This window comes from Typopeltis vanoorti, chromosome 5 (assembly GCF_054136105.1).
Source record: "Typopeltis vanoorti isolate ZY-2024b chromosome 5, IOZ_Tvanoo_1.0, whole genome shotgun sequence".
NCBI lineage: Eukaryota > Metazoa > Arthropoda > Arachnida > Uropygi > Thelyphonidae > Typopeltis > Typopeltis vanoorti.
Genome location: NC_143553.1, coordinates 115,127,507 through 115,152,358, shown reverse-complemented (window position 1 = coordinate 115,152,358; position 24,852 = coordinate 115,127,507). Strand labels below are relative to the sequence as shown.

General features: G+C 34.9%; 1 protein-coding gene across 1 annotated transcript in view; it reads right to left on the bottom strand.

The window, feature by feature from the left end:
- The window catches only part of LOC150106740 (rho guanine nucleotide exchange factor 11-like), an 837,747-nt gene that overhangs the window by 382,981 nt on the left and 429,914 nt on the right, over positions 1 to 24,852 (bottom strand). The window contains exons 22-23 of the mRNA XM_090393466.1: positions 17,280 to 17,375; positions 7,979 to 8,087 (exon numbers count right to left, since the gene is read on the bottom strand). Coding sequence (XP_090249592.1) covers positions 7,979 to 8,087; positions 17,280 to 17,375 — 205 coding nt within the window. The remainder of the gene's footprint in view (positions 1 to 7,978; positions 8,088 to 17,279; positions 17,376 to 24,852) is intronic.

Below are 24,852 nucleotides of genomic sequence, written 5' to 3'. Positions count from 1 at the left end.
AAAAAAAAATTAGAAACTTTTTATCTTTTTTGGGGGGGGGGGGGGGGGGGGGGGGGGGCGTTTCATATTACTTTTACCAATAACTTGATATGTGGTATAATATCTGAGAATATTTAGCATCATTCTGTTATATTCTGAAGTATTCATTATTATGGTAAGTAGCATTTAAATTATTAGTTTCTCGTGATGGTTATACTTTGAGATCCGTTAGCGTATTCTTTAGCAGAAAAATCATTTCTGGAACATGTAGCTAATAAAATGTGGGTTACATTAAGAGGAATGTTAGTGACTTCATTATGTAATTTCCATATGCCTCAATTTATCATGGTGATGATATCGACATCAGGGATTTTTTGGGGTACTACTGCAAAGTGGAATCTTTACCAAGCGCCCAGATGGCTGGCTCACTACGAGTTAGTGAAAATAGGATAAACTGACTACAATAATTTCTATTTGAAAGAGGTTTACTTCCTCCCTCTATAATTTATTGTCTAGGGCAGTGGTTTTCAACCTTTTATATTTCACATACCCTCTGGAAATGTGCATTTACTGGCATAATCCTTGTATTGATAGATAAAACTATAGTTATAGTATAACAATGGGAATAAAATAAAATACATATATGTGGGTGGTCTGAAAAGTTCTCAGCCTAACAATGAAAACACGATTTTATAATTTCAAAATTATTTTTATTTTTCAACATAATCTCCCTTAAGACTAATACATTTATTCCAGCACCATTATCCCATCCCTGTAGTGGTTCTCAGTAAGCTCTGCAAAATACCCCTCTACAGCTGCAATCACCTCTTGATTCGAAGAAAAATGCTGACTAGCAGATTTTTAGTTTTGGGAAGAGATAGAAGTCAGAGGGAGCCAAATCTGGGGAATACGGTGGATGTTCCAACAATTCATAGTGCAGATCCCTTAATTTTCCCATTGCCAAAACACCTTTGTGGGCAGGTGCATTGTCCTGATGAAAGATGATTTTCTTCTTCTGCAAACAGGGTCTTTCTCACGAATTTTTTCATCTAGTACGGTTAAGATCGGAATAATATTCCCCAGTTATTGTTTTACCCTTTTCAAGATAATTAATAAACAAAATGCCTTTAGCATCCCAAAACACCGATGCCATGACTTTGTCTTCTTTGGTGCTGAACAACCAGCTTCTGTCCACTATTTTGATTGCTGTTTGGATTCTGGTATGTACTGGTGAATCCACGTCTCATCCCTAGTAATAAATCGAAGCACAAAATCAGTTTTATTCTTGTTAAAATGCTCCAAGCACTGTTCAGAGATTTTCATGTGAGTGTGTTTTTGATCTGCAAGGCACCCATTTTGTGCAAAGCTTTTTCATTTGCAATTCTTCATGCAAAATATACCCTACACATTCTTTTGAAATGGCTATAGTCTCAGCAATTTCAGACACTTTGACTCGCCAGTCTTTCAATACCATATCGTGCACCAATCAATGATTTCTGGTGTTGTTACACTTTTTGGATGTCCTTCATGTGGATCATCTTCAAGGCGGGTACAGCTGCATTTTAAACTTGGCAGTTCATTTCTTAATGTCGAAAACAAAGCAAAAGAGTGCCCATAAACTTTTTATGAACTTTGAATGAATTTCTTTTGCCGTTAAACCTTCTTTTACAAAGAATTTTATAACAGCACAATACTCAATTTTATCCATTTCAAGGGATATAGACAACACTTTGGCTTCTGACAGCAGTATAAAAAAAAACTGCTTGATGGAATGACTTGCAATTTCACATGGATGATTATGACAGATGTATCAACTTTGAAAAAAAAAATTGTGCCAATAGTGTTGCCATTTATGGTTGAGGTCGAGAACTTTTCAGACCACCCACAATATACACATTCATTTAACTTCACAGTAAATTGAAGACTAAAATTAACTTTAAGCATAGCAAGTGAAATAAATCACAGCAAGTACACAGAGCAGTAAGAAGGCACATTCACTGAACAGATGTTTTGACTAGGCGATCAGCTGTTCAGCTCTCAAGTAGGGAAAGGGAGGGAGGATTGACAAACGTGTATAGTCATGAACTACAGTGCCGTGCTTCGTCATTCAGTTCTCAGAAATTATTCAGTATCAGTGTTGCCAACTTAGCAACTTTGTTACTAGATCTAGTGACTTTTGAGCTCTCAAGGTATACCCCCAAAAATTTTACCACATATCCCCCATGGGGTATGCATACCACAAGTTGAGAATTCCTGGTCTAGGGTAAAAAAATATCACACTGGTTTTCATTAATTTTGTTCTACTTTGGTCCAATACCTTTTATGGCTTGAATTCTCACATATTCACTTTCAGTTGAAATGATGCACTTGTAAACTCTCTCTGAAACCTAGAAAGGAAAAAATTCCAGTCTTTCCAACCAAAGAGCATCATTATCATTATTAGCTAAGCAACAGAAGCTCAAAAGAGGTGGTGCTAGCAGAGGAATTACAAAAATATCAGCAACCAGTGTTACTGAGATCAAGACTTAAACAGATACAGATGAGATACTATTGAATAATAACTATAAGAAAATCTGTTCAGGTAATGATGATCAGGGAAAGGTGTAGCTATAGAAGCCAACAGTAAACAGATACTTCTTGATGAGCTACTTCAAGCAGAGTGAAGTGAACAAATGTCTAAATTGGAAATTGGATAATAAGGCTAATTTACACCAATGGTCATACATTAGATTTGTCTAGTAGAGAAGACGCTGACAAATGAGTAATCAGATAAGGCATCTGACATGAAAAAAAGAGAAGCTGTTCTCATTGAAAACCTGAACAACAGAAACAAGAAACAATTTTACAAACATGCAGAAATGTTTTTGAAAAATTTGTAAAAAATAAACTAATAATAACATCAAGCACATACTTGAGTTTTGCTCAGCACATGAAGTGGGCTTACTAATGCCACATTCCAAAGATATGCATAAATTCACATGCTGAGAATAAGTGAGAAGAAGCCTTATTATGTTACTGTTGACAATGATATATTCAAGCTTACTTCAGGGTAAAAGAGCACATAAGATTTGAAATAGAAAGTTATCACAATTTCAGTTCTCAGAAAAATGAAAGCAAATATTACACTGAAAATCAAAAACATATACATCTAATTCTCTTTTTACATGACTTCTTTTACACTATTTCGAAATAATGTGGTTTAGAAAACAGAGGCAATTCTATTTTTACTCTGTATATTTTAATTTAACATGGCTCAAATGGTGCTTATTTTTAAAATTTTTGTTTGATTTCAGTTCTGTTAAAAAGGGTATTTCCATTATAATTATCATTTCCTAGTATGGTACATATGCTATAGAATGTAGACATATGCAAAATAGAACTTATATAGCGAAATCACAAAAAGTGTTGGTGGCTTTAAAGCAGCTAAGGATCGTGTGACTTTTATTTTGCAGTAATGATTCAGGAGATCGTATATTAAACCATCATCATCATCAAATTCCTGCCATGTACCCTCAAGGGGTGTACAGGATATGATAGTACTACATGAAAAAAATTACATCATTATTAATTTCCTATCTACAATTTTCCTCCAAATCAGTCTGTTACTTGTCAAGACTCCAACATTATCAGATCTTATATTTCTATCGTCTAAAGCACTTTGTACCGTATCAATCCACCTATATCTTGGTCTTCCTCTGGGTCGTTTTCCTGCCAACCTGGCAGAGAACACCTGTTTTGCTAATCTTTCCTTGCCCATTCTGTTTAAGTGACCATACCACCTGAGATTAGCTCTGCTAACACATTCCTGGATGCTGACAATGTCAAGTTCTTTCCTAATATCCTCGTTTTTAATATGATATTGCCATTGATGCCATCTGTTCACGCCTATAATCTTTCTCAGGACTCTCATGTCTGTGGTCTCTAGTCTTCGGTCAAGTGTTTTACTTCTGACCCAGCTCTCAGATCCATAAGTTAAAACTGGTTTGAACACTGTCTTGTATACAGCTAATTTAGTGTTCCGACTAATTTCTCTCTTATTCCATATGAATTTATTCAATTGACTTCCCACCATACTAGCTTTGCTGATTCTGTTGTCTATTTCTATATTTAATTTACCATCTTCAGTAAAAATCGTGCCCAAATAGCTGAAATGTTTTACTTGTTCCACAGGTTCTCCATTCACAACACAGTTGACATTTTCAATGATTCTGCCTATTTTCATTGTCTTTGTCTTTTTATTGCTGACCTTCATACCATATCTATTACAACAACTATTCAATTTAGTCAGAGAATCTTGCAGACTTGTAGCAGATTTATTTAGAAGTATAACATCGTCTGCATAAAGCAAAGAGCTGACATTAACATCTCCATTTTTGATATCAGGTTTAATACCACTTTCCTTCATAATGTGATCCATATAGATAATGAACAACAGAGGGGATAATGTACATCCTTGTCTCACACCAGATTTAACATTAAACCATCTTCCTGTACTTCCTTCAATTCTAACTGCTGACTTACAACTCAAATAAAGACTAAGTTTTGCTTGATATAATGCCCCATCCATTGACACCATATAACTGCAGCGTATTGAATAGCTTCTCTCTTGGCACCTTGTCATATGCCTTTTCCAAATCGACAAAACTTAAATACAGATCTTTGTTATATTCCCATGCTTTCTCAACTATTTGTCGTAAAGTGAAGATCTGATCCTGACAGCCTCTATTTGGCCTGAATCTGGCTTGTTCTTCACCAAGCTTTTCTTCCACAATTCTTCTCAACCGTTTCTCAAGTATACTTGCATAGATCTTGCCAGGAACACTCAATAGGGAAATACCTCTGTAATTCTCACATGCAGTTTTATTTCCCTTTTTATATATATGGGTACTATGACAGCTCTACTCCAATCATCGGGAATTCGTCCCTCTGTCCAGGCTTTCTGAACTATGCAGTGCAGCCACTGTAAGACTCTTATACCACCATACTTCAGCATTTCTGGTTGAATATCATCTACTCCTGCTGCCTTTCCACATTTCAAGCCTTTGATGGCTTTTTCTACTTCAAGTATGGATATGTATTCCTGACTGCATGCCTGGTCAGTGTTTTTTTACCACTGTGCTGTCATCACTGCTTGTTTCATTTAGCAGTTTTTCAAAGTAATTACTCCATACTTCAAGGATATCTTTTTCTCCCATTTTCATGTCACCTTTATCATCTCTAATTCCTTTTACAGCACTCTTTCCTCCATTCTTAAGCTTCTTCAACAACCTCCAGGATATTTTGCCACCTTCTTGATATTTATTTTCTATATTCTTGCCAAAGTCCTCCCATGACTTTTGTTTAGCTAGTTTTACACAGTGTTTAGCATTCTTGCATTTGTCTCTATATTCTCTAAGAGCACAAGCTGACTTATTTAACAGGAACTTTTGATATGCTTTCTTCTTTTCCTTCACTGCCTCTTTAACTTCCTGTGTCCACCAGGGAGTTCTGATTTTTTTATCCTTACAGACAACCTCACCACATGCCTCTCTGGCAGAATCAATGAATGTTTTCGGCATTTCTTGGGCTAGAGTGGTTTTTGTATGCATGCATACCCTGTGTCTTTTCATAAATCTAAAGCACCAAGACAGTGATCCGGTAAAATCTAAAATTTCATTAGCAGTTGCATATTGTTTCGCTTCAAAAATTATAATTTTTGTAGAAACAGGTATTCCCATGTTTTGATGATATGATTTGTTACCCAATTTTTCATTTGTACTTCTAATTCTGGCCATTTTTCTAGAAAACGGAACACAAGAAAATGGAATGTTTTCTTGTGTTTACATAGCAGTTTTAATTGTTCCTGTTGTTTTCTCCACTCGCGAACCATTTTTTCTGTTGGTGGTGGACCAAAATGTCTTTCTGCTGCTCTGTTTCCATATTGTTTTGCATAATTTATCACATTTAATTTATAACTCACTTTATATGAGTCTTTTTTGTTTTACACTCATTTTTTCTAATTTTAAGATAAAAATTTTAATGACTTATAAAAATTAATTCAAATGAACCGTACAAAAGCATATATGTTTACACACTAATGACTATTGACGCTCTAAATCGGTGATTCACCCACATGCAGCGAGATAACTTAGGTACCTACCTTCAGTGGCGTACTTACTAATTTTATTAACATATTGCACCAGTAATTGAACTACGCTAACAGCTTCGGTACAGTGTAAAAAGTTGTATTTTAATGTTACCTTTGTACCATAAGACGCACCCAATTTTAAGTCGATTTTTCTATGTAAAAAAGGTGCATCTTATGATCCGAAAAATACGGTAACTTATAAGTAGCACAAAAATTCACACAAAAAAACTTTGACAAGAATAACAAAGATAAATATTATAAATGTATAGGGTTGTTCTGGAAGCTATTGTAAAAGCTTAGAAATCGAACAAAGTATATTCTGTAGAAGGAATCTACAGAATATACTTTGTTCGATTTTAGATATCTTATTTTAGATTCCTTTTATACTAAGGAATCTAAAATAAGATATCTGAAGATAGGATATGCTAGATGTGTGGAGTAAGTACTTATAAAAACTGTTATTGAAGGGAAAAAGTAGTAAGAAAAACAGTGGAGTAAAAAAGTTTTACAATGGCTACACTATGTAAAGGGAAATAAAACTGAATGTGAAAATTGCAGAAGAATTTCTTTTTGAGGGTTCTGGGTATTATTATACAAGTATACTTTAAAACAAGAGCTTAAGAAAAATTGTGGAAGAGAAATTTCAGGAAAGAACAAGCTAAATTCATGCCCAGTAGGGGTTTGTCATGAGCAAGTAATGGAAGTGATTTAATTCCAGTCTCACACAAAATGAATAGATATATGAATTAAGAATTAAAGAAGTGTATAAAGTGCCAAATGTTTAACTTGAAAAAAGAAAAGACTATCAGAAAAACAGCAAATTCTAGTTATACTGGGATTTTTATTTTGAAAATTTCTTAACAATATTATATTTACATTCAGCTATTTATTTTAAATAGCTGAAGAATTCATGTGAATATAAAACAAGATTTTATATTTAAGTTTCTTAGATCAAGAAAAAAAGAACATCTCATAAGTGCCATGAAAGAAGCTCTTCAAAATGCTAAGAGTGTATGATATGAAAGGAACATTATACTTAGCACTATATATTATTCTTAAGTTGTACACCAGCAATTAGAAATGAAGGATGTAATTGATAATGGTTTGATATAAAATCAGGTGTAAAGCAAGAGTGCACAATATATCTAATGTAATTCATCATCTATATGGATTATATTTTGAAGTGGAATTAAACTTAATATTAAATGAACAGATACCAAATTCAGCTCATTATGCAGATGAAGTTATGCCTCTAAATAAAATCCAAGTCTTCAGAACTTTAAATAACTGCTGTAGCCAATTTTGTATGAAAATAAGTAAAAAAAATTGAGAACATGGAAATAATCACATTTTCAATGAAAAACATATATGACCAACAAGTAAAACCTTTCAGCTATTTAGGCAGAATTTTTCAGTGAAGATGGGAAATTAAATATGGAAATAAATATTGAATTAGTAATAGAAGATAATTTGAACACCTACATACCACCAATTTATATTTGTTCTGAGGAGAATTATGAGAATAATTTTGAAATTTGAATAATTGAGAAAATAAGTATTATTTTATAACTAAGATGAAAAGCCAAACAGCTATTTTTTTCTGGTGAAGTTCCCCTTAATTTAAGTATTATTTTCTTCATGATTAAACATTAGGGACATTGTCAGTAGTGTAATTGAAGCTGTTACTCAGACATGACATTTCAGTATATATCTCACTCTTTATATGGAAGCTTGCCCACAGTTTGGAAAACTTATTAAAATTAAGGCTACAGTGTGTACACAGTTCAATGCACAAAAAAACTTGCTATGTTATAAATTCAAAACATTCACCTAAAAAAACAATACAATAAAGAAACACAAAGAAAAACTTACTGGTTTAACTTTTCAATGTCATCATGGATGGATACAGAAGGAATACCGTCATCAATACTAATGTTTTCCCTTGTCTTTTCAAGTTTGCTTGTGGATATTGATTTTTCCACTAAAAAGAAAAAAGCACATTTATATGTAATGATTATTGAGAGGCAACTTTGCATTATTCATTCTTAATTCATATACTTAATTCAGAATAGGTATATGAATTAAGAATTAAAGAAGTATATAAAGCGCCAAATATTTAACTTGAAAAAAGAAAAGACTATCAGCAAAACAGCAAATTCTAGTTATACTGGGATTTTTATTTTGAAAATTTCCTCACAATATTATTAAATTTACCTTCACAAGTCGTCACCATACTATAATTTTCCTGCATCTGTTATTTAAAAAAAAAGTATTGTTTGTTTTTTTTCTCTTTGGATTGTACAGATGCCCATAATATTTTCATCCAAGTAGAGAACTTTATTTTGATATTAAAATTTATGACTGCAAAATCTTATGCAGGATGCTGCATAATAGACACTGTGCTTTACAGAAGGTGACCCTACACTTAAAAAAAAATGGAACATTTTGTTGGAATTCTTGTAGGTGATGTTTTCATCAGAACAGCAATAATTATTGAAAAACAAGATAAAAAAAAAAAAAAAACACTGTTGAGTTACTTAATAAAATCTAAAACAAAATACCGACGTCAACATTAACTTTCTACACCCTCTGTCCAAAAAGAAACCGAACTATTGATAGAAAATAAAACACAGGCCAATTATAATTATTAAAATCATTTATTTCAATCAATGTACTCTCCCTCAGCTTCGATACAGCGTTTGGCATGGTCAATTAATTCGTTAAATGAGTTTTTTTTATATTGGTTTTTGGGATACTATTGAGGATTGTGGTTACTACCGCTTGAACGTTTTCAATGTTGTCATATCGCGTTCCTTTCATCGGCAAATGAAGTCAGAGGAAGAGAAAAAAGTCACAGGGTGCTAAATCAGGTGAATACCACGAGTGATCCAATACACAAACTTGGTTTTTGCTCAAAAACTGCCTTACAAAGTTTGAACGATGAGATGGTGCATTATTGTGCAAAAGTGACCAGCTGCCTGCATCACAATATTCATGCCATATGCGATGAATTCTCGCTATCAATCGCTTCAAAACTTCGAGATAAACTGCACCATTGATCGTTTGGTCAGGCGGAATGAATCCTTTGTGGATAATGCCCTTGGAATCATAGAAACAAATCAGCATTGTAATAAATTTAGTTTAATTCTTTATCCAAGTGTAAGCAAACAAAGTTTGCGCCTGAAAAATTTCAGATGCAAACTTTGCTTGCACTTGGATAAAGGATTAAACTAAATTTATTATAGTCTAACCAAGCGAAAAATAAACTTCCAAAATCAGCATTCTCTTTACTTTTGACTTCCCCAAGCGATTTTTTTTTGGATGCCCCTCTTCTGGTGGTCTCCATTCCGCACTCTGTTTAGAGCTCACACTCAAAACACCACATTTCATCACCAGTAACGATCGTTTCAAGGAAGTTGAGTTCATAAGAGCGGTTTTAATGAGGTCCTTGCAGTGTTCAATTCGATACATTTTTTGGTTGTCGGTCAACTTGTGGGGAACAAATCGCGAATTCAATTTACAAAGGCCCAAACTCTTGTGCACTGTTGATTTTGGAATCCCCAATTCGTCTTCAATCAACCTCATGGATGATTTCGAGTTTTCTTTGATGAAATCACGCACTTTTTGGATGTTAACTTTGCTCAGTCCAGTTTTTGGAAGGCCCGGCTTTTCATCATCCTCAAGCATCTCACGACCACTTTAAAATCGCTTAAACCACTTGTAAACTTTAGTTTAGTATGGGATTAGCATTCATCACCATATGTGTTATGAAGCATTTGATGCGTTTCGGTAAAGCTTTTACCAAGTTTAACACAAAAGTCAATCGCAGCTCTCTGTTTGAAACTCATTTTCCGCCCGTTCGTCAAAACACACTGTCACTCTTGGCACTATAACTCAGCTTCTAATGAAACAAATGTCATAAACAGTTGACACAACACTAATGAAGGTTGCTGCTTTCGACAACAAAAATATACGGCAGGTGGTGCCACTAGTTTCTTCTATTTTCGAAAAGTTCGGTTTCTTTTTGGACAGAGGGTGTATATGATTTCTTTTTTGAAGGCTGCTTCTAACTTCTAGGGCTGATATGAAGTTCTGATTTTTCCATGTTTGCAGACTTTATGCATGCCTATCAAGTGAATGAATCAATTTTTTTTCAGATTTTTCCACTCTAGAGTTTGGTTTTTGTTTTTATATTCTTTTACTTTTACAATATTTGTATATTTCAGTCAGAATTTCACATCTGAAAGCTTCTTTAATTTGATTATATTTAAAACTTTCATATATATTTTCCTTTGCAACATGATGCTCATTTTAATCTTGCTCAAAACAACTGACTCTGGAAACCCATCCCACTCATTCACAACTCTCCATGCAAAAAATCTAGTCCACCCCCCCCCCACTAACCACACCTTTATTCAACTTCCAGGGATGACCCCTTGTTCTGCCCCCCCCCCCTCCTAGTCAAGTGCTGAAACATTTCCACCTGCATCAGTCCTATATAACCCTTTAAGCAATTTAAATGTTTCTATCATATCCCCTCTTTTTCCCCTATTTCTGAAATCCACACACCTCAATCTATCCTCATAAGTATCACCGCATCTCAAATAAGACTCATGTCTCGAAACCAACCTAAAGATAGCATAATCAATAAGACATTTGGTTTCATGTGCATTATTTTCAAGTGAATTTATGCACATCTGTACTATTGAACATGGAGTTAGTAATGAAGAGTTCTTGTCTTGAACAGAAGTCAGACACTTACCATAATTAGCTTTGATTTTTTTATCCAAATTTTCCATGAACATTTCTGTATGTTTGTGTTTCATTTTCTACTAATGATTAAGTCCCTAACAAGAATCAACTTTTATGTCAGTTCCTCTACCTCTGACTCAAATAATTCCTCTTTCTTCATCTCAACCTCAAATACCAGTTGTACCCATTGTAAATTTTCCTGTATCACTCTACTTGAAATTACCTTGCATTCAAGAAGTTATTATTATTAGAGACCTTGATGGAGTCAAGGACTCATCAAGGAGGACACATATCACCCACACATGCTGTCATACCATTTCTTCAATTCATTTACACAATCTGCACTCATCACTTCCAAAGGCAAACCATTCCAATCATGCACTGCCATATAAGTGAAAAAAAACGAGATGCATTCATTCTCAATTTCAATGGATGTCCTCTTTCTACTCCTCTGCAGTCTACATGTTCTTAATCTGTCCTCATAATCTACATTCCACAATCCCTCATTCCACAAAATATCACTCCCCTTTGCAGTTTCTCCAATGTATCTGCATCACTTTGGCAATCATATGATCATATCTATGCACAACAGTCCAGATAATAGCATATCAAAGCCTTCTAAAGTAACAAAATTTCTTGGTTCATTTTAGTATTGCAATTATCCTCTGAGATGTATTTGAAATCTTGACTATATGGCCTATGAACTTCAACTTACTATCTACTGAACTCCAAGATCCCTAGCTTCATTGGTTTCTTCTAGCAATTCTGTCAATATAATATTCTTCTAGGGTGCATCAATCTAAAGATTGGTCATTTGCAGCAGTATCATAGTGTCCAATCCTGCAATCTCCTTTGTATTTCTTCATAGCTTTTAGCTCGTTATTATCATTAAGTTGTTTTTATAGGAGATTCTTGGTCTGCCTCTTGGCTTCTTCCCTTTCTATTGTTCCCTCCATTATGTTTCTCCTCCATATATTTCTATAACCAGTCCTTCATGCTTCAGGTGGTATCCAATTAGGCTTTTTCTTCTCTTATCGATGTGGTTCAGTAGTAACTGCTCTTCTTGAACCATGTTTAGGACCTCTTCATTAGTATTGCTTTCTATCCAACTAATTCTCATCATCCTTCTGCAGCACCAAAGTTCAAACGCCTCCAACTTTTTGGTATCTTGTTTTTAAAGTTCAAGCCTCGCAACCATGTAATGCTGTGCTCCATACGTATATTTTCACCAGTCTCTTTTTCAATCAAATGCCGAGTCCCACTGATTCAATATAACATGCCACTGGATATCACATTACATAACTTGACATTTATAACTTTGAACTGACAGCATTTTCACATGCCCACAATTCCAGTTTATTCAAATGCAGCTTGTTTTGCATGTGCTGCATATCAGTCACATTCCTGATTACCCTACATATCTTAGCATCATCAGCAACAGCTATATATATTTCCTGCATCCTTCCTAATATCATGAATGTAAAAGGCTGAATAACTGGGTATATGCCACTAGTCACCTTAACACATTCTTGCCAGGTAGTGTTTGGTGCATATTGTCCACCGTAGGCACATTTTTACATATCGATATGTATGGGTAAACTACTTTCTAGTTCTTTGGTAGAATTTTCGTTTAAAACTATTCATGAATGTTTTCATGGTACAGAAATATCTCAAAAGTAATAATTTCTTATTTTGAGTTTATATATATGTATATGACATTTGTTTTTAAGAATATTATGCACTATATAAATGGGTTGTTTTCTGCATCTAGCATATATGAATAGCAAGTGGTGTTTCTATTTTATGATTATACCATCATGCATTATTTACAAAAATCTTCATCATCACACTGTTCAAGAATTCAGGCTAGAGGTGGCCTGTTCTGGCCTTAGAAGTCATTGTTGAATCTCTTTAGAGAACTTGTTTTTCTTTTTCCTAATGGTTTGTAACTTAAAACTTGTTTTGTTAATCTTTCTGTTTTCATTCTTTACAAAGATATCAAAAGAAAACAAAATCACTGTGACCAGTGCTCCCGCTCCAATCTCAGAATGTAGAATTGCTTGTATAGACAAGTATGATGAACTACTGCTTTACTTATATTTTTCTACAACTAATTTTATTTAATAAAAACACTACTTTGAGAACTGCTGCATGTATTTTTGAATTATCAATCAATTCATTGAACCTGCAATTGTTTTTGCACTGTAGCTGAATACTACTGTTTATGCAATGTGTATGTAATTTGTCTATTTCTCTCCATCATCAAAAATACATAAAATACAAAAATATAATAATAATTTTATTATCATAAAATTATTATTATTATGTGATGCCTCCAGGGAGTCCAAAGACTCATTGAGGGAGGGCACCTAATCTACACCAATGCCATCTACCGCCCATCACCACAGATAATTTCAAACATCCATACCCACGGCAGGATTCGAACCCTCAGCCTTTTAGCTGGAGAGCAAATACGCTAACCACTCGGCCAACCAGGCAGGCAAAAATTATAATACCTCTAAGGATCCAAAGACTCATTGAGGGAGGGCACCTACTCTACAACTCTTCGTCTTCACTACTCCACCAACCGCAACTACCTTCGTCATCTACAACAATGCCATCTACCGCTGATCACCACTACCAGTATTTTCACAAACAATCACAAATATCCATGCCCATGGTGGGATTCGAACCCGCAGCCTTTTGGCTGGAGAGCCAAAAGGCTGCGGGTTCGAAGATATGCTAACCACTTGGCCAATCAGGCCAGCTAATAAGCAGACAGTTTCTTTTTTATATTCTTTATGAAAGAAAATTCAAAATCCTGTGATATGACATTCTCATATTGCAGGTCTCAAAATCTCTGATTCATTACCAGGTTTAGAAATGCAGATTTTGCAGTAAAGCTTCACAATTCTTTATTTCACATTTTTTTACCTCAATGGTAATATTTTGAAATTCGTCAGGCTTTCCTTGAAAATAAATTCTGACAACTAAAGTCATTTCTTTCTTGTGGTTAAAGAACAGAAGTAATAAAGATCACTGAAAAATTTTTAGAAAAAAATTTCTCATCCGTTATTTTGAAATAAACTTTTATAATGTTTTACTGTATTTTCTGCTACAGTAATTCACTACCACTGCAGTATTTTATTGCACCACCCATAATACCACAGCAGTAAATCAGATATTCATTTGTCTGTAGCAAATCTATATTTATGTGTATTCTTTCCTTCAAATGCGCAAGTCACATGCACATTGGTTCATATCTGATTAATGCAGATTGAAATATAATTATGCATGCTTTTAGGAATTTAAAACAAATACAGAATTTCTCTTATTAGTTATATAACCAGAAAGTGACACTTCTTTTTCCTTCTACACAGCTTTAGTTTCTCTACAAAGCACACATAATGATTTGTTGCATTCCTACCAGATACGCAAATATGAAGATGAGACAATTTGTTTTGCCCATCCCCATAGACACAGGCACACAATACTATTTGCTCAGTGCCCATCATAAAAGTGTTAACCAGACTCATCCATACCGTACACATCTTTTTGATATATATTGATCACCCCCCCCCCCCCCACACACACACACACCACCACCATCCAAGCCAACAGTTAAAATCCAATCTCATATCCCCCAGCTTCTGTGACAGCCTTCTGCCATGCTGTATCTGGTCAAAAGTCATAGCAAAGTCTAAAATATCCATTCCCCATGTCTGAATCATGCATAACATAAAATGTGAAGAAGCTACTCAAACATGACCTTCCTTTAGTAAAATGGATGTTGTTTATTGTACAGTACAGATTCTCTGTACCCATTTCTGTATGCAAGCCTCTTACCTCTTCCAAAATCTTCACCACCAACTTGATATGATAATAATAAATCAACAGTTAGACACATCAGTCTGTGCACCACCCTGCAATGGGATTATCATCCATTATTTCTACTCCTGTGGAATCTCTTCTGTGCTGACTCAAATTATACAGTCAGGTCAAAGACATACCAGTTCAGCTAAATACTATTAGCAACCCTGCTGATATCCCATCAGCCCCTATTGCAGAATTCTTATTCAGTTTATTCAACAGCTCTCATATTTAATGTTGAGCACAACAATTACTTCTTCCTATGATATTACTACCATATGATGAAAATAATCTTAATAGTTCATTGTTTAGTATCTCATCTGGTTTATTCTTCTTTACTTCAGTAACATTAATTATATCAACTGGTACAGCATTTCTGTCAGCTCCTGTGCCAGGTCCAGCTCTTTTGAAATTGACACTCTTCAACAGAATTCTACCAATCTCTTGAGTTTGAGTCTGTTGAAAACTCAACACTAGCTGACTTTTACTGTTCACCCTACTTCCCTGACAAAAAAACAGCATAAACAATGTTTAACTAGCAGTTAAAGATGCAAAAAAATAATATTCTTGGTTTCATCCTTTATCTAATCCTTTTTTATCCTTTATTAAGCAAAGTTTGCATGTGAAATCACTTCATGACTGGGCTACTTGTATATAGAGGTTGATGACTTAACATCAATTGCCTTAGTATCCCATAATGCAATGCACATATCCTTATGGACATGTATAATGCTATACAAAGCTATAATGGTATCACTTCTGGTTCCTACTGATGAGACCTCGATCAAGGTCGATTGTGGGTAGTAGTAGCCTCAATCAACCTCAATTATGGGTGATAGCCCTTCTCATAATGCATAACATTATACATGTAAGGATATGTGCATTTCATTATGGGATACTAAGGCAAATGATGTGAAGTCATCAGCCTCTATATAAAAGTAGCCCAGCCATGAAGTGATTTCACATGCAAACTTTGGTTACAGTTGGATAAAGGATGAAACCAAGAATGTAATTTCTTGGCATCTTTAACTTATAGTATAACTAAGTGAAACAACTTTCAACATTGTTTAACTAGACAATGCCCTGGGTAGCAGATATTTAGCTTTAGGTAATGCAGAATACAATTTAGTTGGCTAAGTTCCAAATGGATAGCACTGCCAGCAAAGGTTGGTCGATTGGTAGAGCCTCTGCTACTAATGGCTCAGCAAAAAGTTAAGCAAATTTGAGCCTGGTTAGTAGGTGGAAGGGGTTCAACCGTTCGATACTTTTGGCACACTCTCCCTCGATGAGTCTTTGGACTCCCTGGGGGTGTCACATAATAATAATATATTAATATCCTCATTTGTTCAATATACACTGAGAGGTGCATCACAAGAAGGTGAGAACTGAACTCACATTGGTTTAGAAAGCCCAGCCTATTTTCAACCTTCCTTAGTCTATGTCAGGGGTCGACAAAGTTATTTGCCCGTCGACCCCTTCAAGAGTTTCTTGACTTGTTATCGACCCCCTATATTTTACTATTACGTAATTATAATAGGACAAGCAAAAAAAAGATGCTTATGTGAGTTTTTAGATTGTTTATTTTATAGTTAGTGTTTATTGTATGCATAATATAGTATATATTATTATATTACTATTACCACTACTATCACTATCACTAGTAATATCACTGGTATTACTAGTGATATTAATAAACTACTGGTATTACTACCAGCGCTGCTCAACTCTTCAACATAGAGAAGTTTAGTTCGTGAATGAATAACGATTGAATTATAATATGTATGTTGATGAATTTTAGAACATTAACGCTCATTTGTATGTCGATGAGCAAAAATGAGACTGGGATCGAATACTTGTATCAGTAAATAAGAACCATGCACGTGTCTCGCTCCCACTGCGCCGGCCGGCAGGAACCACCAACATCCGTTTATTGGTAAATACGTCATTTTGGCCTACTTGATTGGCCTCAGTAACTATTTTCATGACCTTACTCCATCTTACAGATCATGGACCCGTAAGATGGAGGTACTGATCCCACGATTCACTCTTAATTGCATTATCATTACCTCCATGTCTTTTGTCATGGAGGTAATCCAAGTTAATCGAATTAAATATTACCCATACAATGATGTCTTATATTTTTCTGTCGACCCCTAACAACGTCATATCGACCCCAGGGGGTTGATATTGACCCCCTTTGGCGACCACTGGTTATATGGATGTTTCCTTAAGTTATCATACTTCTGTATGATATTGTTTGATTCCATACATGACTGGCAATGTTCTATTTGTTTGATAACATTTTTAATACTTTCAAGACTATTTTTTTTTGTCATTTTATGTCTTCATACCTATCATGTAATTGATATAGCTAAGAAGATAATCACATTCCATAATACAATGTTTATGATTTTTTTCTTTACTAATATTGAGCGTTGTGACTTACTATATACAAAAGTATTGCTTTATATAAAAATATCTTTGCCTACCTAACTATAAATTACATCTAACTTTATTGAGGGGAGAAAAAAACAACTTCAGAATAACTTACTACAATCAGCAGAATTTTCTCCAGTCCCAGGGGTATATACAGCTGGCATTCCAGGTTCAACATTACCTTCCTCGTTCATCTTTTTAGCTCGTTCAACTATCATTTAAAAATTAAAAAAGGTATATTATTTTAACAAAAAGAGAGAGAGCCACTTTTGACAGTATCAATGCTACAAGCTTAAAACTAGAATCCTCTTAAAATGAAAACAATATTAATATATCTTTACTGGTTTTAGTTTGTGACATTCTATTTACAAGTGCTCCTTCTAGTCCTATTCAATATAATAATAATTATTATTATCAGACCTCCGTGGAATCCTCCCCCTTACTTCCACTCTCCTTTATACGACTTCTACAGATGGTCTCCTATTATACCCGTCTCTCTCTCTCTACTCTATGAAAAAAATATCCACATTAATCTATTAATAACCTTCTTAGCAACTAACGTATATCTCAATTGTATCTCCCTCTCTTTCTATTCACAAGTCTCTGGATGGTCCCTAGATGTAAAACAGCAAAAAAACAAATCAACAGGACATAGGGTATATTTCATAAATATCCTACCACATCAAATCTTACAGCATTTAAATATTCTGATGCCAAAATGCATTACAGTTAGCCTCAGATTTAAATGAATCTTGGATTCAACTTATAATCCATACAATTAACTCAAAAGTGGTATGGGATAAAATCTAGAGAAACAAGGGATAGATACACAACATGCCATCTTTCCTACATAACAGATATGTAGCAACTGATCTCAATGTGATTAGAGACACTGCACATGAGAAATCTGCCCAAATATCAGCAACAGCTTCATATTCTTTTATATTTTTAATACTCAAAGAGATGAGAAGAGAAACAATGCCATTCATTAAGAAAGAAGTGAAAAATACATATTAATCAATATATGTCTGTGTGAATATTTAGTATAATCAAAATATTTAACAATATTTGATTTATCATTTGTGTTTTATCTATAAAAACATCAAAAGAAAACAAAGGCATTCATCATTACAATCAGTAGTTCTCTCTCCATCTCTGGCAAATTAGAATTACACTTTCCATTGTTCAATCATTACACTGTTACATCATAGGTCTCAAGACCTCTTGTGTGTGTGTGTGTGTGTGTGTGTGTGTGTGTGTGTGTGTGTGTGTGTGTGAGACTGATATAGAAAAAAAAAAAATAAATAAATATGGCTGTATGTTAAACTAGTGTGAGCTATATTTTCTGACTATTTTTTTTTTTTTTAATTTAATAAAGCTGCTTTGAGAATGTATATTCAAATTATCAATTAATTCTTTGAACTTGCAATTATTTTATATACTGGTACTGAATATTAATATTTGCTTAATGGATAGTTTCCATTTTATTTTCCACTAGTTCAGCCATCAGAAATAAGCCAAACATTATAGAAAACCAAATTCATTGTTCCTTTCATAAACTAATGAGACTGTTTTTAATATCATTTATGGAAGAAAAGTCAAAATCCTATTAACAAAATTTCTCATTTATTTCAGCCCCTGGATACAACACCAAGTTTAAAAATGTAGATTTTTTTCCAGGATTAGCCAGGATTTTCTTGTAAATAAACTCCAAAAACTGAAGTCTTTTCTTTCTTTCTTGGGATTAAAGAACAGAAGGAAAAGATGCCAGGTCATCAAAAATTCTTAGAAACAATTTCTCTTATCCATTATTTTGAAAGAGGTTTTAAAGATATTTTATTGTACAAGGGTGCGATGAAAAGTTGTGATAATCAACCATGAAGTAATTGAGGTAGAACCATGTAATGTACACATTATTATACATATTCCTCACAAAGTATTATACACTTGATACAACTTTGCTGCATCATTTGTAATCCTCTGAGGAAAAACTCTTTCCCTTGTTGTATAAACAAGACCTCAGCTAAAGATATGATTTCATTTGTGGTAAATTTTGTTCCCTTGAAGTGTTTCTTTAAATTTGGAATTAGGAAATAGTCAGATGAGGCCAAGTCTGATAAATAGGGTGGGTGAGGCAGACATTGAAAGCCCAAGTTGTGTATTGTCTGTTGGGTTTCATGAGCAGTGTAAGCAGGTGCATTATCCTGCAAAAGCAACACGTCTCTGCTCAATGAATAACTAACTCTTATTTAAAAGTATTGGTCAAGTGTTAATAAACTATTTACTCACCAACTAGTTTCGCAGACTATTGCTGTCGGCTTCTTCAGGGTACAATAAGGTAGGCAAAGCAAATTACCAATACTTCTCAATAAAAGTTAGTTATTCATTAATCTCAGTGGTTAAGACTAATTAAACTAAAGGATTACACCATCTATATCCCAAAAGACAGAGAACTTTCCTTGCTGACTTTTGGGTTCGGAACTTCTTTGGCCATGGATAATCTTTGTGTCTCCACTCCATTGACTTGTTTGGTCTCTGTGTTATTGTGATGAAGCCATGTTTCATCAAGTCACAATATGAGCCAAAAAATATGCACCAGATTTCTCAAAAATGACCCAAAATCCCTTGAGATGTAAACATACATTCTCTCTTTTGGTCTGCATTCAAACATTTGGGAGATCCCTTTTACTGAGAGCTTCAGCATATCCAGATGTTGGTGAATAATGACCCCAATTTGTTTCCAGGATATCCCCCAGAGTCTTTGTTCCTTGTATAACTTGAGTCTCAGTTTAGAAATGATTATATCACAGGAATGAAAGGAATGTATGATAGTTCCATTGTACAAGGGTTGTGCAAAAACTCATATGTCTAACTACCAACCTATCACTATCTCTGGTGTGGTAGCAAAGATTTTAGATAAGTTGGTAAGAACTCGCATACAGAAATGGGTAGACAGACAAGCTATACTCCACAAGGAGCAGAATGGATTTACTAAAAGAAGGTCAGGTTTTAGCAATTTGCTCATATTTTATAACAACGTTAAGGCTGAGTTGAATAAAGGGAATGGATACACTATGATAACGTTGGATTTTGCTAAGACATTTGATAGGATTGGAATATAAACTCTTGACTTGGATCAGCAGATGGTTGACAGACAGATATCAAAAAGTGGTATACAATGGGTGTGAATCTGCCAGGAGATGTGCAATTGTTTGCTGATGATGCAAAGATAGGCAAAGCAATCAGGGATGCTACTGATATCAAGCATTTACAAAATGATTTGAATAGGCCAGAAATTTGGGCAAATGAAAATGGCTATCAGTTTAATGTTAGTAAGGATAAAGTTATGCACTTTGGTGTGATGAGATTTCGAGTGGCATATTATATTATGCTGGGTTGTGCTACAAGAAACTGATAAGGCTGGGAATCATGACATAATGATGGATAGGAATTTGAAGTTCAAAGGTCACAGAGCAAAAGTCGCAAATACAGGATAATTGCATATGTTGAAGTGAACCTTGACATGTAAGGATAAGGAAGTCATTTTTGCTTCTTTATAAGGCCTTGATAAGACCACACCTGGATTATTGTGTGCAGATTTGGTCTCTCAGGTTCCAAGGGGATAAAGAAGAGTTACAAAGATTACATATGGATTATAGGATTTAGATTATGAGGAAAGATTGCAAGTGTGTGGATTTGGACTCTAAATTAACAGGAGAAAGAGGGAGTGGTGATGTGATGTGATGTGATGTGATGTGATGTGATAGAGGTCTATAAACTTTTGAATGGATGTAATGGGATATCATCTGATAAAATTTTTCATTATATGGAAGGTGGGGAGAGAACATGGAGGCATTCATAGAAGTTAAGTTTGTTTGCAGTGAAGAAAGGGGTAAGAGCTAGGATTTTCTCTCAAAGAGCAGTGAGTGAGTGGAACAGTTTGCCTTTAGTGATAGTGAATGCATTCTAGTATGAAGGAATTTAAGAGAAGGTATGACAGCTGGTCCATAATATCAGGTGTAAGTCCATTATCGTTCTCAACTCTTTCCATAGTGCTCTTCCAACACTCAGTCTGCGACAAGTTTTTTGTGGTCAAAGGTTGCTCGCAGTTTCAAATCTAGCAAAATAACATCAGCTTAATAAATTATCATATTTATTACATTCTTGGGGTTCTTTAATAACAGTAAATAATTAAAACATAACTTCTATGTGCTTTCCTTATTGCTTGCCATACGTATTTTTATGTTTGATTTAAAGGATTTACTCTTAGTTGCTTGCCATTCTTCTGTTTCATTAAGTATTTGTTCTTTTTTGTACTGCCCCTTTTCTTCAGGACTTCGTTCATTTTGTTTCTTATGTTATTTGCTAAATCTGTTGTGTTGTGTCTGCTGGCGCTTTACGTTCTGCTCACTTCGATATTTATCTTCCTATTTTTAGTGCTAACTCTATAATGTCTTTAGGATTGTTCCTTTTTCAATTTGTCACTGATGGAGCACAGAGATCAATTTATAATGGAAAGCTGTTGATGAAAATCTTTTTCCACAGATTCTGGGGATCATGCCAACTCTTCTGGATAAAGAAAGGTGACATTTTCCTGATTGAACATTCACCTGTATAAGAAGAAGTATAAAAAGGAAAGATTGTATACTTTTACAACTGGCCACTGAATTAGAAACCTTTATGCAGATGTACATAATGCAGCATATATGCAAAATACTTGGTCATGTGCATCACCACATGTTCTTGGCAGCTATTTAAGAATGCTGCTGGTCAGTAATCGTCAATAGTTTTGGTCACAATGGGAAAACTAAAGAATCTTTCAGAGTTCGATAAAGGGTTTTGTTAGTGCCCATCTGGGGAGCTACGCTTTAGAAAAAACCACAGACCTGACCGGTTTCTCAAAAGGCGAGATATCCTGGGTGTTCAATCAGTGGAAAAAATAACTCAGATTGCTTGTTTAAGAGACATAACTATGGTCCTAAGACAGTCTGTCAGAAACAAGATTGTCATCATCTGAGAAGGTGTGTATGGACAAAAAGAGTTTCCTCTGTGCAGCAGCTGACCAAAGCATTTAATGAAGACTGTTTCCGATCCACACTGAACTATGCACAAGAAATTGATATGCCTATATGGAAACCACTGATTTTTGTGAAAAACCAGAAAGTTCATCTACAGTAGTGTCAGGAACACTGACACTACTGTAGTGATGTGGTCCAACGTCATGGTACAACTAGTCTGTACTGATGGAGGGCAAAGAGTTTGGCAGAAGCTCCATGAAGCAATGAAACCAGCTTGTTTTGTAAACATAACTCAAGATTCTGGAGGTGGTGTCATGGTGTGGGGAATGTTCTGTTGGTACGAAACTGGTCCCCTGATATTATCTGAAGGTCAGGTTTCCTACACAGAATATCTGAAAACATTGTTGCTGATCAAGTCCATCCTGCAATGCCGACTTCTTTGTCATCCAGCAGGTGATGGTTGTTTCATGGACAACAGTGCTACTGTCCATTGCACAAGAATTGTTCAGCAAGCATGACAGCAACCTCCACCATCTTCCCTGGCCGCCACAATGCCCAGATCTGAACTACATTGAGAATGTATGGGACATGCAAAAAAAAAAACAGATCCAGGAGCAAAATCCTCTTTCATCAAACTAGCCAGTTAAAAGACTGTGTGGTGAATGCCTTGCATGTTGTAGACATAGATGCAATCCAACATCTTGTGAAATCTAAGCCAAACCGCATCTGGGCTGTAATTCAGGTTAAGGGAGGTCCAACATGGTATTAATAAAAGTTTCTAATTCAGATACCCAGAACTCTGCATTCAATGTGTTGGCCGACGAACGGCAGTTTTTACATACATCCTTCCAAGCATCCTATGGTCACATTCGATGTGGGTGTGTGGTGTGTTGTCTGCTATGGGCAGCACTTGCAGTTGACTCCCTGCGCTTCCATATCAGTATAGTATATCAGTGATTGTTGACCTAGGATGGCCTAATTTGTCAACAATTTGCTGAACAGATAGGTTTGCATGGCATCCTATCACAATGCCTCTTTCTCTGTCAGTTCCCTTCTCGCTGCCATTCCCAGACACAGTTGCAATGACTTGGAAGCATCATATTCCTCCAATTTAAACTGACTTCAAAGATGTGTCTCATTATATAGCATGATGCACCTTGCCTATGGGGTAGGGATGTTCAGTGACTTCTTTCCAAGCAGTGTATAAATGAATTACTGAAAAACTAACTCAATATATATGTATGTCAATATATGTCACTTATGTGAAAAAGATATGAAACGACAATGCTGGGAAGGGAACACATGAAAAGGTCCAAAAATTTTAACTGCATTCTTCATGTAGACTAAGAAAAAAAGTATGCAGTTTACTAAGATAGCACAAGTTTCTTTTGAAAAGGAAAAAAATTAAATATAGTTTAATTTGGTTTTAATTACAGCCAAAGTCACTAAGGCTGGAACAAACTAAACTGCAGAATTCAAGACAGACACCATCAATATGAGGATTATCAAGAGAAAAGAAGTGGAACCAACTGGCAGCAAAAAGAAGTAACGAATCAGCAGACATAACTGGTGTTACCCAAATAAAAAAAAAAAAAAATTAAAAAAAAATAAAAATAAAAAAACAGGTGAAATTCACCTAAATAATCAATACAAGACATTATATTTAGGCAATAACGATCAAGGGAAGCAAAGGAGAGCTATAGTACTCAGTGCTAAACATGAGGATATGCTAGTGAAAATAATGAGCCAAAGGCTTCATTCTGGAAAAATCAAATTATTCATGCAAAGGATATAATATATCTATCAAGTTCTAAATTCAGATTATTAAACCTTTCCTGAGAGCTTATAAGAATATAAGCTTCAGCATGGGAGCCATGCTTGATTTGCACTACTTAAAAGATGAACTCAGCAGAGCCCATATGTTCATCTTTTTGTTACAGTGATTCGGTTCGCTGGTTTGACAGCTGTTTCAAACTGTTTGGTCCTTATTAAGCCTACTGCTCATTATTTTCAGCAATTTATATATGCACATATTGAGCATTCACTTATGAAAAAATATAGCTTTCTGACATGGGATGACTGCTGAAGTTAAATGGAGGTTTTTCCCCTGCTTCAGTTTCTGCCTGGTCTTTGATGTGAATCACAGTTAGAAACAGCTGTCTGGTAAGTAAAACCTAGTCACACTAATAAAAGGTGAATACATGGGCTGAACTCACGTCTTTCAAGCAGAGCAAACAAAAAGGCAGTTCCCATGCTGAAGGTTATATTCTCCTAAGCACCCAGTTCTGCATGGATAATGATGATACTTTTCTTAAATGGCAAGTAGTCACAAATAGTGATTTGGACAAATTTCAAAATGGAGAATTGGACTTGGTTGAAGAACTAAACAGTAGAGGAGCAAGAAATGAACAGACATAAAAATATATTGGGAAAATTTGGAGAAAAGAGCCAAGCTAATAATAATGGTATGCGCCTGCTGGATTTCTGTTCAGGACATGGACTAGTCATTACTAATACCATGTTCCAAAATAAAAATGTGCAGAAATTGACAAGAGAAGATACAAGAAATAAAAGTCTCATTAACCTCTATTATTGTTGACAGTTATAATTTCACAGTAGTTCAGCATACAAGACTATACAGGCTATTTGAAATAGGAAGTGATCACCATT